This window comes from Strix uralensis, chromosome 2 (genome assembly GCF_047716275.1).
Source record: "Strix uralensis isolate ZFMK-TIS-50842 chromosome 2, bStrUra1, whole genome shotgun sequence".
NCBI lineage: Eukaryota > Metazoa > Chordata > Aves > Strigiformes > Strigidae > Strix > Strix uralensis.
In genome coordinates, this window is record NC_133973.1 from 60,255,149 (window position 1) to 60,269,060 (window position 13,912).

General features: G+C 35.6%; 1 protein-coding gene across 1 annotated transcript in view; it reads left to right on the forward strand.

The window, feature by feature from the left end:
* The window catches only part of PRKX (protein kinase cAMP-dependent X-linked catalytic subunit), a 61,853-nt gene that overhangs the window by 28,750 nt on the left and 19,191 nt on the right, over window positions 1–13,912 (forward strand). Inside the window, exons 2-4 of the mRNA XM_074858881.1 lie at window positions 713–881; window positions 5,045–5,308; window positions 11,692–11,811. Of these exons, the coding sequence (XP_074714982.1) occupies window positions 713–881; window positions 5,045–5,308; window positions 11,692–11,811 (553 nt within the window). The remainder of the gene's footprint in view (window positions 1–712; window positions 882–5,044; window positions 5,309–11,691; window positions 11,812–13,912) is intronic.

Below are 13,912 nucleotides of genomic sequence, written 5' to 3' on the forward strand. Positions count from 1 at the left end.
TTTTGAATTATTTTTTTTCTCATTATTTTTGTATATTCTGTACTCTTTGTATTATGAGTTCCTACATTTTAAGTCCTGACTGATTTTCAGCTACTTTGTTTTAATAAATAATAAATGGAAAGTTAAGTAGGTTTTTTGTGTGGAGGAATCATTAAATCCATTACCATTGAATATTACATTCTTGGTCAGTGATGATTTTATTTTTTATTTTATGCCACGCACTGTGGATATATGTAAGTTGAATGCTGAGTTTATCCCAGCCCTCCCCACCTAATCTAAATTAAGACTGATCTCTGGAATTTAAGAGAATGTTTCCTAGCCTTTCTTCTGCACTTGAGAATAGTTCTGCTTGTTTTATTTATATTGGTTACATTTGAATCTTATATGTTACATACTTAGGTTTTTTTATACATCTCCCTTACCCTTTCTCCAGACCACTTCTCTTCTTTGCAAGAAATGCTTCCACTGTCTATCCAAAGAGTGGCAGTATCACAACACTGTTATTTTTATTAAATTATCACTAAAACCTGAGAAATCCCAAGAAAAAAGAAGTGTGAAAACAGGTAAGAAAAGTAATACTGACAGATTGATGAAGGGGGAAAAAAACCCAAACCAAACCAGGAATTGAGTTCTTGTAGGTTTTAATTTAGTAAATTATCTTTGCTTTTTTCTTTTTTTACAATAAATTGATGTTTTTTCTTCAACTTTTCAGGCACAGGTACCTTTGGGCGTGTTCATCTGGTGAAGGAAAAAATGGCCAAACGTTACTTTGCACTGAAAGTAATGAGCATTCCTGATGTCATTCGACTGAAGCAAGAGCAACATGTGCACAATGAAAAGTCAGTCTTGAAAGAAGTCAACCACCCCTTTTTGATCAGATTGTAAGTTGTTGTATATTTATTAATTCCTTTAACTCATATGTAAAGTGCAGTTAAAGTGTTCCAGTCTCACTGAAAGTTCTTCTGTACTTAACCAACACCAAGCGTTTAATTTCTGTTATGTAATCTAGACTAAAATAGACTTCAGATCAAAATATTTATTATAGAAGAATCAAGAATTTAAAATCAAGAGGCATAATTTAAATGTTTAAGCAATAACTTATTATATGCTTTACTGCAGAAGAGAATTTTAAGTGAGGGGAAAATACTAATGAAGTAATGTTAGGATTGGCTCATCAAAATGACTTCTAGAATGATTCTTGATGTTAGAATGGCAAGAAAAATAGTACTTCTACATATGTCCTGTAGATATCTAGATAAAGATATAATTAGGTTTAAGTATCTGCTTTTTGAAAACTTTTGTGAATTTTACTTTTGCAAACTTTAAAGAGTTTAAATGACTGCAGCACTTCTTGGGGTTTGTTATTCCCATATTTGAGGTTAAGTAATAGAACCTATTGAGAAATAGGATTTAAACACAGTTCATAAAGAATGCTTCTTTTTATGGAATTGTGGTGTTTCTAGTGATCCCCTTATTAAGGAGAGAAGGCATCACACTTTTCTGTTCAGAGCACCACAAGGCCTTTTATGTATCTGAGTCCCTATCTATTAATGTGATAACTAAACTTGTGGGTAATTGCACAGTTAATTTTCATTTATATTTTCTCATGCATGGATACAGGGACATTGACCAAGGTTTGTTTTGCATTTACTGACCTTAATCAATTAGGCTAAATTAGTCTTAGTTAATCTCTAGCTGAAGGGAGTGCAGCCTTCTCACACGGCTAAGAAAGTATCAGACGGAAAAGAAGAGGCAAAAACATGGTCGTCACCAGAAAGATGGAAGAGCCCTGCAGGAGGAGGCTTTTTCCCTGGTGCGTTGTTGCTTTTTCCAGCATCATGATGCTGTTAGTTTCTAGCCAGTGTTCAGAAATCCTGTGTGTGGCATAGTATAGTAAGATGAATTCTAGGGTATGTAGAGTTTGAGATGCATGCAGGAAAGCAAGATGGAGAGGCTGAGTACATCTGGTTAGATTCGTTAAAATATGGACCAAACGGGGGGAACAGGGTTTTATATCTATGTACATACATAAATTCTTTAAAAAACAAAAACAAAACCCAAAACCAAACAACTACCAAAACCAACAAACAAAAAAACCAACCCAGTATGTTTGTGCCTCTGGAACCATGCAGCAAGTGTGGAAATAGAGAAACTTGGGTGAGAAGTCAGAGACAGGGATGCGAGAGTCCATGTCCATACAGAAGTGATCAAAAATCTAAACTGGTAAGTTCTTTTGGATTTCATTCATCCCTTATTTCCAAAATGTGAGGTTTTAAAATCACTGAAGGAGGGATGCAATTCAAGTGGAAGTTCACTTGTGTGCAAGGCAAATATTCTTCATGTCTTCTAGCTCTCTGCCTTTTCTGTTAAAACATTCAATGAGATGTTGCATCAGCTCTGTTCATGTAGTTGTCCATGAGATGCCTTTGTCCCATGGCAAAGGAGACTCAAAGCAACCTAGCTGAAGTGAGGCCATTAAATTTTAAGTCATGTTAATATTTGTGGGTTAAGCAAGCGTTCATGGACGATTATCACTGTATGACAGATAAAACTTTCTGCAGCTTTTTGTGTGGCTAACAGCTTTTTTCAGGCACCCCCTACCCAATAAATGTTTTTTTTCTGGCTATAATTGATCAACAAAAAGGGGAAAAAAATTTCTATGTAGTTCTGCTTCAATGCCTTTAAACTGTGTTATCTACATGGTCTGGCTTTTGTGTTTTTATTTAGCGTCACCATCTTAAACATAGGTAGTATCTTTCTCTGGTTGCAAAATACGGAATATATGTCAGTGCAGCATAATACTGTATTTTTTTAGCACTTTATAATGGAGAGTTTTAAAGTAATGCTGCACATAATTTATTTCTGGAGTTCATCCTTCCTATATCTTTCCATATAAAGACTTTTATATAAGAATCTCTTTTTTTCTTTTCCTGTTACTTTTGAGAAATGCCTTTCCTGCATATAGGGAGGTCCTGCTTTTCTGTAGATACTGAAGTTATTTATCTACTTATTTTTTAAACTGTTTTTTGGAAGTGCTTGTTTGGTGCTCTTGCAACAGCTGGTCACTGGAGACTCCTAGGCAATCTTTACTGACATGTTTGAGTGACGTACCCTACTTCTGTGGGTGCAGCAGTCCCTCTTGTGCTGTAATTTTGACGTGTATCTTTGATTTTTTTCAAGAGAACAAGAATTAATAAAAATCAACTATATCTTGTATTCCTATAAGCTAAAATAGGTTGTTTGACTGTAAGAGTGCACAATGGTATCCAAAGTTCGTGTAGTGAAGCTGAATTATAGAGCTACATGACACCATGCATATTATTCTAATCACAGCTTCTGTGATATTTTCCTTTTTTTATTCATATACCATTTAAGGCAATCTGTATTGCAAATATTAAACTTCTTTATTTTGCTATTTCTCCTGTATACCAAATAATGTATCCATTTTTCTGTGGATTGACAAACCTTTAAAAGTCAGTTCTTGAAGAAATTAATTCCACTAAAAATACTGTGTTTTAATGGTCTAGGCCATCCATTTTTTCCTTCTGTATTCTTTGTCAGATTTTGCCCTTCCTCTCTTCTGTATGTGTGTTTGAAAATATGTGTCTTGCTTTGTTTTGCCCATTTCTGTTCCTCTTTCTTTGTTTACTGTAGGTGTAGCTTTGCCTAATTACTTAAAATACATCTCAGGAGTGTTTTTTACATAGTCAATAAAGATACTATGAACATCATCAATAGCCAATTCATGATATTGATGACTTCGTGATAGAGAAGTAGTGTCATAAAAGCAAAAGGCAAGCCTGGGCTCAGCTTCCTTCATTGCTTTGAAGGAATGGAGGAGCTGTTGCTGATGTCTTACAGTCTGTCTCATTTTCTTGGTTGTCTCAGTGCTGGTATCAAGAAAATCATACTGAGCAAAAGCCACTCATGGGTTGGAAGCTCAGTTTGCTCTGCTTATCTTCCTCGAGAGACTATTCCTTGAGTAGGAACCAGCTAATGAAGGAAAAAAAGAAAGATACTTGATCTTTCCATTCTTGTGATACTGCAGAAGCTAAAGTAACTTCTATTCTTGTATCAGTAAAGTAGGTAGGGATACAGTGTTCATTATCTATTATCATAGTAATAGGGAGAGCTGTTTGTTTTAAAATGGTAGAATATTATTCAAGATGTTACCAGATACTTATTTTCTTCTTAACTGTTGAATTACATTTGGCTGTGTGGTATATGAGTTGTTTAATGTGGGTAGAAAGAAAAACAGCTTAGTTTTGGGGAATGGCAGGGAGAGAATTTCTGTGTACTGTAATGAAGCATTTGAAAGCCAAGTGGAATGATTTTCTTTCTTTCTTAGCTGCTCTTTACTGCACTCTAGTAATGATTGTACCACAATAATAGTTCTTAAAGGCAACAGGCTGAGGAATGGAAGGTACTTATCAATAGGTTAAGTCTGAGGTACAGAAATTAATCTTGTTTTGCTGTCAGTTTTGCTTTTCTACTGCTTGTGTTAAAGATACTGTAGGAGAGCAGGCATTGTGATCTGATGCTTTAGTTGGAGTTGCATATTTCTGGGGATGTCGGTATAGGAGAGGGGAAGAACTCTCTGGTGTCCTGTTTTTGAACTGTCATAAACATCTTTACAAAAGCAGATTCTGCTCATCACTTTGGCAATATTTGATTAAATAAAATGTAAGGTGTGTAAGAATTGTCTGGTCTTAGGAGACTGGCAGTATAGTAAGTCAGTTGTTAGGTGCTTAGCAGAGACCTGTTTTGTACAACACACCTGAGTCTATCAGGTTTTTGAAAGATTTTCTTTCTTGGCCTGTGCTGCATGCATCCTGAACTATCTGGTTTACTTTTCAGGTTAAGTCAGCTACTTGAATGTCTGTTACATAATTCTGCTAGATTCTTGGGGTTTTATTATTTGCAGAATAGGAACTATAAATTAATTGTGTACATAGTTGGGACAACAGAGATCATTTTACAGAAATTTACTTCTAAAACAAATCAGAGAGGTAATTTTTTTATTCAATAAAACTTTTTATTACAGATTTTGGACCAACCATGATGAGCGTTTTTTATATATGTTAATGGAATATGTGCCAGGAGGAGAACTTTTTAGTTACCTGCGCAACATGGGGCGTTTCAACAACAGCACAGGACTGTTTTACTCTACGGAAATTATTTGTGCAATAGAATACCTGCACTCCAAAGAAATAGTTTACAGAGACTTAAAACCTGAAAATATATTACTAGACAAAGAAGGACATATCAAGCTTACGGATTTTGGATTTGCTAAAAAACTGGTGGATAGGTAAGTGAGTTTTTGTTATGCATGTTATTGCATGTTAAACAGTTGGAAGAAGAAAAGTTATTTCAGAGCTCAGCATTTCACCTAACTCTGTGAGGTTCACACGTGTCAAATCCTTTAATACAAGGGAAATCATAGTCTTAAAATGGCTGCATGGAAACCAGTATTACACCTTAGATATAACTAGAAGCGATATCACAGATAAGCTACTGTAGAAAAATATTTTTGTATAAGTAGGTTTGGATATTTAAGTTTTCAGCAGTCATCTTCTAAAAAGGGACTTCAGTGAAGTGATTTGAGCAAATATTGATGTACGTACATCAGTATGTTAAATAAGACATGAATCCTCTCTACATATTGCTTCCTTCTGCTTTCCTTGTAGAAGGATTTTGGAAATGTCATTTATTTCCAAATAACATTTTAAAACTGGATACTGTGTTTTCACTAGCCTGTTGCTAAAATCGAACTGCAAAATCTAGACAGAAACAATACAGCCAGCTTCAGCAGAAGTGATTTATTTAACTGTAACTTCTACAATACTGTCAGCCTTATGTCCATTTTACTAGCATATGTAAACTTATTAATAATGCAGAGGTTTTTTCCCAAGTGATTTTTCTGTTCTCTTCCGATTGAACTACTCTTCCAAGATTGTAATACATGCTCCTAAAAGGAAGCAAGAGCTGTCACTGGGATCCAAAAAAAATAGTCTGTCATATTAGAAAGGCAGTGTGACAAGGTTTGGTATTATGTCCTTATGCCACCTCTTGAAGGAGACCGCATCCGATTGTTCTAGTTGAGGCAGCCTAGTGAGTGAGTTAGGCATTACATAGGTGCTCATCCTCTTCCCTCATCTGTTTTACCTGTTTGGTGCTGCTTTTGCAACAGTTCAGTGTGTGTGTGAAATTCTACAAGATCAATTTGAAATTAAGGTGGATCTGAGGGAGCTACTCTTAATGGATCCATTATGAAGTAGAAGTCAGATGAGACAAATCAAATTGTGCTATGGAGGTCATAAAGTTTCCTTCCCTGTGGGTTACATGCTCACAGTGCTGGGTTGTCTCAGTGCAGAATGGTAGGCAACTAATAATTACACTGGTTCTATTCACCCTTAAAGTCTAAAAGTCAGTTTTAACAGTATTTTAATATCAACATGTTTGATTGAATTCAGTTTCCACTGGACAAGCATATAGGACTACAAACGTTGGCTTTTTTTTAAATATTTTGTTTTTAAATCAAAATAACTTCTTGCAAGAAGAGGTAAGGCTACTTCCATGTAAGAAAGTAGGATGTTCTCTTTATAAGACATTTTCATACAAATTCTTAGGACTTTTTTTACATGTAGATACTGCCACTTAGTGGTTATTCTTAATTTGGATATCTGTGGGTTTAAGGCACAACAGAAGTAACCCTTCATTAAATAAGGTGATAGTTCACATCAGAGTACATTTTTCAATCTGGAAGATGAATCTATAAGAGTAAATTTGTTCAAATACATTTTAGGACATCAAGTTATCAGTACTGATTTTAATTGGGGGTTTTTTGCTTCCTGTATTGCTGGGGGGAGCAGTGAAGTTGATCAGTTTGTGTTGAATTGTATCATAGAACACTGTAATAGTTTTATATTCGTAGCTGATTTACCTATAAATGTACAACAGGTAATATAAATATAGCACATGAAGTTGGAAGGAGTAAGGACTTTATCAGTTAGAGCACAAGTAGTTATCTATGCAAATCTGGCTTGTTTTTTTCAGTTGGGTTTTTTTTTTTTTTGGAACTACATAGTGTTCTTCCCACTAGCAGTAGTCATTTTCACAACGTTGTTCTTGTCACTGTAAAAATACACGGTTGTCAGCAATTTATCCACTAATGCACTCCAGTAGGTTATTTTGTTTCTTACACTATTTGATCAAAAGTATAGGAGATGTTTTGCCATTCTTGTGCATGGCAAATATCTGTACACATAAACCTTGTGTGTATGTATGTAAATATGTGTATATATGTATACACATACACAGTGTATATGAATTGTGAAAATAAAACACAAAGTATGTATGTTTTTCAAACAGTGAGGAAGCCTGCCACATAGGACAAACAAATGTATTCATAGAGAAGAAATGACATGATATGTAAAATAAAACATGGTCTGCAGGAGACCTTCAATACAATTACACATTCTTGATACGTAATACTTACCATGAATTATTCTGTAGCTGCTTAATTGAGATTTTTCTGTACACACGTTACTGGACAGGGTGAAGTGTTCACCATGTTCATCTACAGTTAAGCTGCTCTTTAGAGAGGGGGCTGTCTCATAGCTCCTGTTCCCACTGTGGGAAGCAACCTGCACATTTACCTTCTTATTAGGATATTTTTGAAGGGCTACACCCTAATTTTTTTTTTTTTCTCCTAGAGGAAGAGGAAAGGAAGGAGGGTTTCTTGTCTCCTTCTGTTCTTTGTTGATATGTCCTTCTGTTTATCCTTGGTCCTCCCTTTTCGGTCATAGTGTACTTTTAAAAAAAATTCTAAATTTTAAATTTTAAACAGTGTGTCTTTGCCTCAGCTGCTGTTCATTTCTTCTCTTTTTCACCTTGGTGTTGCTTAACTGAAGACTTAATAACCTTTTCAGTTTCTTGTAAGTATATTCACATAAAATAGATGTGTCACAACTTAAAAAAAAGGGATATATCAAGAACAAAGATGGGGACAGGTTGTTTACATCCTTCAGGTAACAATCATTTATAGAAAGGATTTGCTTTGAACTTCATATCGTTACATTTTTAGACCTTGCTTTTTCTGGAAAGCATATACCACTTTTTGGGTATAGTATATCCATTAAACACGTTTCTGATCTTTCTCGCTTGTTTGTTTGTGGGGATTTTTTTTAATTCCTGTGTTGTTTCAGAGAAGCACAGAAGTAAAGTTCGTAGAATTTTGTATTCTTTTTAATGCACAGATTTCACTCAATGTTATGAAAGTTTTAGGTAAAGTTAGGACTTTCAAGATATTTTTTTTTTTTGAGGAATGCTATTCACTGTTAATTTCATCTCCTTCAGTTTACTTTCCTTAAAAAAAAATTTGAACTATGAAACTTGAGAAGTGATTAACGTTAAAGATACTGGGGATACTTCTGTACTGTTGCTTAAGCTGGATGAGCTTCATGACTGTTCTGCAGAGTGGATCGAAGAGAAAAAACAAGACACAGCAAGTCTTGTTTGCAAAATGTATTGTTTGTCACTGTAGAAGCCAGAATGTCTTGCAGAACAAACTTTTGTGGGCTAGAAACAAAGCAGTCTCCACTGATTTAATTATAGAGAAACTTCCAGAAGAGAGTAACAAAAAGGACATTGTTGTTAATCTCTGGCTCATATGCAAGAAACCTGTCGGGGACTACAGAGGTGGATACTGAATGGTGTAGAACATTAAAATATATTAACCATCAAGACTTAATTTCTTCAAATAATACTGTTAAGTCCTGCAAATATTTTATAGTTTATCTTTGTGACCAGAGTAGACTTTTTATTTTCATGTTTTAAAATTACATGTTCACCTATATCAGGTATTGCTTACTTGTATCTTTAAAACCCAGAGCAGTGGACCTTTTGTAGGAGTTTGAAGGAAACAGTCTGTTCTTATTTTTCTGCATTATAATTAATATTGAAGAGGATGATCTGGGTTTTCTGATGAATATGCAACAGTCATGAAATAGTAATGATTAAAAAAAAAAAGATGATTTGATCTTTTTATAGAATTTACTTGATGCGTTTTCCAAAATATTAAATAGTTTGCTTCGTGACCAACAAAAGACGAAATACAAGTCATGATCTTATGGCACAAATACACAGCTTGACAGAAAATTGGAGCTACTTCCAAGTTTTTGTGTAATTAGTAAGCATAAATTTCTTGATTGAAATTGAGAAGTAATGATCTGCTGGTGATAATAAATTTTGTTTCCTAGTGCAGCTAGGGGACTTCAGATTATGTTGGCCTGTCCTTAATTTGTTGTTTTCCTTTTGCTTGAATAAAAAAAGATACTGTGTGGTAATTGAGGGTCATTTTAGTTTCATTGTCACCAGGAAATTATTGTGGGTCCTGGAAGTCATGGTCAAATCTTAGACTGTGTTTTTGTTGGTTGTTTGGTTTTTTGATGTAAATGACCTTGGTATGGGGTGAAAACCACCAAAGACTGCATCCTTGCTGAATTTGTGCATTCATAGCGTTGGCAATTTCTGAGGAGGAAAGGATGACCATTGTGGGGCATTGTCCTGAAAACCATCTAGCTTCACCATTAAAATGAATGTTCCTGCCCTGTCTGCTTTATTTGTACAACCCTTCTTCCCAAGTACAGTAAAACTGACAGCTGCTTCATTTGCAGAGCTGGCTAAATCAGTATGAAGAAAAATTCATGCAATGGATTGTAATACAGCTTTTTTAACTTGGAGCACTATTCTGTGCTTTGCAGCTCTTCTTAATTACCTAGTCCTGATCTAGGCAACTGCTAGATGGCAGTAGTGTGTAAAGCAGCAGTGGTGTATGTAAGAGTTATCTTTAGTATGCTTGATTTGGAAAATGGGAGTTTATATTTTCTAGCAATAAAAATTTATGCCAACCTTTTATGATAAAAATTAAAGATGTATTCTTTACAATAATGAATGTAGTTTCAAGAACCGTGGAGCACACGTGTGCATAGTGTGTCTTAACGCATTCTGACAGTTTAGCTGGAGTAATTTAGTTTTTGCCATATTAAAATCAAGGTTAAAGAAATTCAGTGTTTATCATAAATCTTGATTTAGAGTCTTGATTGACTGTACAGCTCTTCTTCCTTGATTTTAAGTATTTTTATGAATCAAGGCCAAGGCTTAAAATACCCCAACCAAACTAAAGGAAATCAGGAAAAAACACCCAAAAGCTCTGTTTAAAATAATTCTGTAATCTCAGAAAAATTTATTATTTAATCTTAAAAAAAAAAAAAAAAAAAAAAGTTGACAGTCTGAGATTCCATAAGGTGCATCTTGAATATCCGTTTACGTCTAGGAAAAAGAAGGTTTAAGTTTAGCAGAACAGTGGTAGGAAAAACTAAACATGAAAGGGGTATGTATTACTTCTGAAGGTGATTGCTGTTCATCTTAACGCATTTGTTCAGGACTATGTTACCAGCTTGATTGGAGAAGATTCATCCTGCACTCACAAATAAACCAATTAGAGTTTTGGGGTTTTTTACTACAAATTAAAAATCATGTACAGTGACCATTAATTTCAGGACTATATTCTTTGTCACATCTTACTAGAACTCTTCTTAAAATGCAATATGCTTTTTTTCTTTCTTATTCTGTGCTGTTATTTCATCCACTCTTGAATTGGTGAGCACTCTTTCAAAGTTTCATCTTCTGACTTGCTACCAGGGAAGTGTAATTTATTTAGAATGAAAGAATGTTTTTTTCTCTAGCACTTAGTTAAACATAAGTCAAGGTAGTGAAGCCAAGCAAATTCTACATAGGTAGTTTTACAAAGAAGAGTTTACATTTCTGAAAGAAATCATTTCATAATTTTTTTTTTCAAATTGTAATTTGATCTTTATAAACACTAACTGCTTAGCTTCAGTTTATTTCATGAATTTATAGGGCTTGAAATACACATTTCAGTTAGGTAGCAATATAACACTTTTATATCCTGAGCTTGTATTAAGAAAGCTATCACTAAAAATTACATTAAAATATATCAAAAATAGTGTTAGTTACATATCTCACCCTTGCTTAACAAGACCTTGTAAATATTTTAAATAATTAAAAATACAAAATGTTTTAATGGATACTGTGGAAGTGATGACAGGTTACATTTCAATACAGTTTGAAAAAAGTTACTCAGATTGTAAAAGGAATCTTATGTCTGCAGCTGTTTACTGATTTAAACTACTACTATTTTATCTCCCCCCTCTTCCTGATGTTTTTCTAAACAAAAAGTTTCCCTTTTGCTGGCAAAGTTGAATAAGCTTGCCTTCTGCTGGGCCTGTCAGAAGTAGTCTGTGAACTCTCAGGGTCTGCAGTTTGCAGGGTGAAAACCACTATTAATAATTTCAGAGCAACATATAGCCTAATGGATAGGGTACCATATCAGCAGTTGGGAACTCAGTGTACAGATATTTCCTGCAGCCAAAAAGTTTCTTAATTTCCATATATCTCTGTTATGGGAGAATTGGAGAGGATCATCAAAGCAGTCTTTTAGATCTAGTCTTTCTTTTTTCTCTTGTTCCTGTATACAGTAAATATCTACATATATGTTGGGTACTTCCTATGTGTGTGTGGGGGGGGTCTTATTGCTGTTATTTCTGTTTCAGTTCAGTCTGGTTTTGTTGTTTGTTTTGTGGGGTGTTTTCTTTCTTTTCCTCCCAGGACATGGACGCTCTGTGGCACTCCTGAGTACCTTGCACCAGAAGTTATACAAAGCAAAGGCCATGGAAGAGCTGTGGATTGGTGGGCCCTAGGAATTCTTATATTTGAGATGTTGTCAGGGTAAGTGATAATGATTACTATATTAGAGCAATATTATGTAATATAGTAATAGAGGATTCTTTACTAATTCTGTTTACGATATTCGGAATAGCAGATTTGGGCTAAATGATACACCAGTTTTATTTCTGTCTCTGAAGAAAGGAATTGGGAAGCTGTACAAAATGAACATATATCACTGTTATGGGAATTTTTTAGTTTTTTTAGTTTGATTTTCATTGGGTTTTTTTCTTAACTTTTTTAACAGCTGCTCTTTTCCTTATCTGTTTTGGAAATTCAGGTTTTGTTGAAGTCTAGATTTTTATACATAAAAACCTTTATATTTAAAGGGTGAAGAAGAGGACTACTGGTTTTCTTTGAAACTTCTGTAATTAATTTCTAGCATAGTGAAATAATATTTGCAGTGGGAGCTTTAGTCTGTAAAAATGCATAGTGGCACGTAGGAAGACTTTTATTAGTAGAGCTTGTATTACTAGTGAGAACTGGTTTTCTTTAAACCAAAGAAGAAAGAATAGGGAAAAGCTTAGAAGGTCCAGTTGGAAATCAGTTTGCTCAAATGTTACTTCTGATGTTTTGAAACCTGCTTGTTAAGGAATCTTTCCAAAAGATACAAATTCAAACTGCAGACATTCTGACATCAATATAATTAACTGTTTCTGACTTTAAGTATTAGGTAGATAAAAGTAATTGTCAGAATTTGCTCTGATTTCAAAAAAGAAATACTATTTTCGGTAAAATAACTGGTTTAGGGAGAACATGAAATTCTGCTTGTGCACTGAAAATCTGCATGTTTTTGCTTGTTTTTTGTCTCGGCTGTATCTTCTGAAGGTACTTGCAGAAAAAAAAAGTGGGCATCTTGAAAAAAAGTGGTTTTGCCATGGTTGGTGCAGTAGAACAAATGCAAGCAAAAGCAAGGCTTTCATAGCTTCAGAAGAAACATACTATATTTCATGAGTTTTGGTTTCATAGTCGTTAGAACTTCTTTTCAGTACCAGGCCCAGTGTGCTCTGTGCCTTCTCGCTCCCGGAGTGTATGTCGGATTGCATCTATCACCTTTCCTTCTGGATCTGCAGCCCCACAGAGTGGTCAAAACTTAAATGTCCTTGCACGGACTTATTCTTCCTTTTCTCTATACAGTACTGTCAGTTCAGGGTAACTTTGACTTTTCTGGTGTTTGGACAAGCTTGTCAGATGCCTGAGCAGACAGTTCCTCGATGGATAATCACTTCAGAGCTCCAGTCTATCACATGTATTTGCTGTGAAGTCCACCCAATAGCATCAAAACTTTATCCCAGGACAGCATGGCTGCCCACTGCTTGCTTTCTTCATGTCCTGAAGGCTTGCATATGCAGTTACTTTGAGTCTCGAGGCAATTTTTGGACAGAAGAAGCATAAAAATCTGCTAATCCCTACTGACCCAGGCGGGCTTGGATGACTGGGCTAATAAAAAGTCATTATTTATGCAGTTGATCTGTGTGGAGGCCAGGCTTCACCTTTCTTCCACTGCTTCCTGTAATGGTGAGTGGCCCAAGTTAGTCAAGGGAAGCCTTCTCACAGAATCACAGAATTGTCTAGGTTGGAAAAGACCTTGAAGATCATCCAGTCCAACCATCAACCCAACATTAACAGTTCCCAACTACACCATACCCCTCAGCACTAAGTCAACCCGACTCTTAAACACCTCCAGGGATGGGGAGCCCACCACCTCCCTGGGCAGCCCATTCCAACACCTAACAACCTGTTCTGTAAAGAAATGCTTCCTAATATCCAGTCTGAACCTTCCCTGGCGCAACTTGAGGCCATTACCTCTTGTCCTATCGCTTATTATTTGGTTAAAGAGACTCATCCCCAGCTCTCTGCAACCTCCTTTCAGGTAGTTGTAGAGGGCGATGAGGTCTCCCCTCAGCCTCCTCTTCTCCAGACTAAACAACCCCAGTTCCCTCAGCCGCTCCTCGTACGACATGTGCTCCAGACCCTTCACCAGCTTCGTTGCCCTTCTCTGGACATGCTCGAGTAATTCAATGTCCTTTTTGTAGTGAGGGGCCCAAAACTGAACACAGTAATCGAGGTGTGGCCTCACCAGTGCCGAGTACATGTGTAAGAT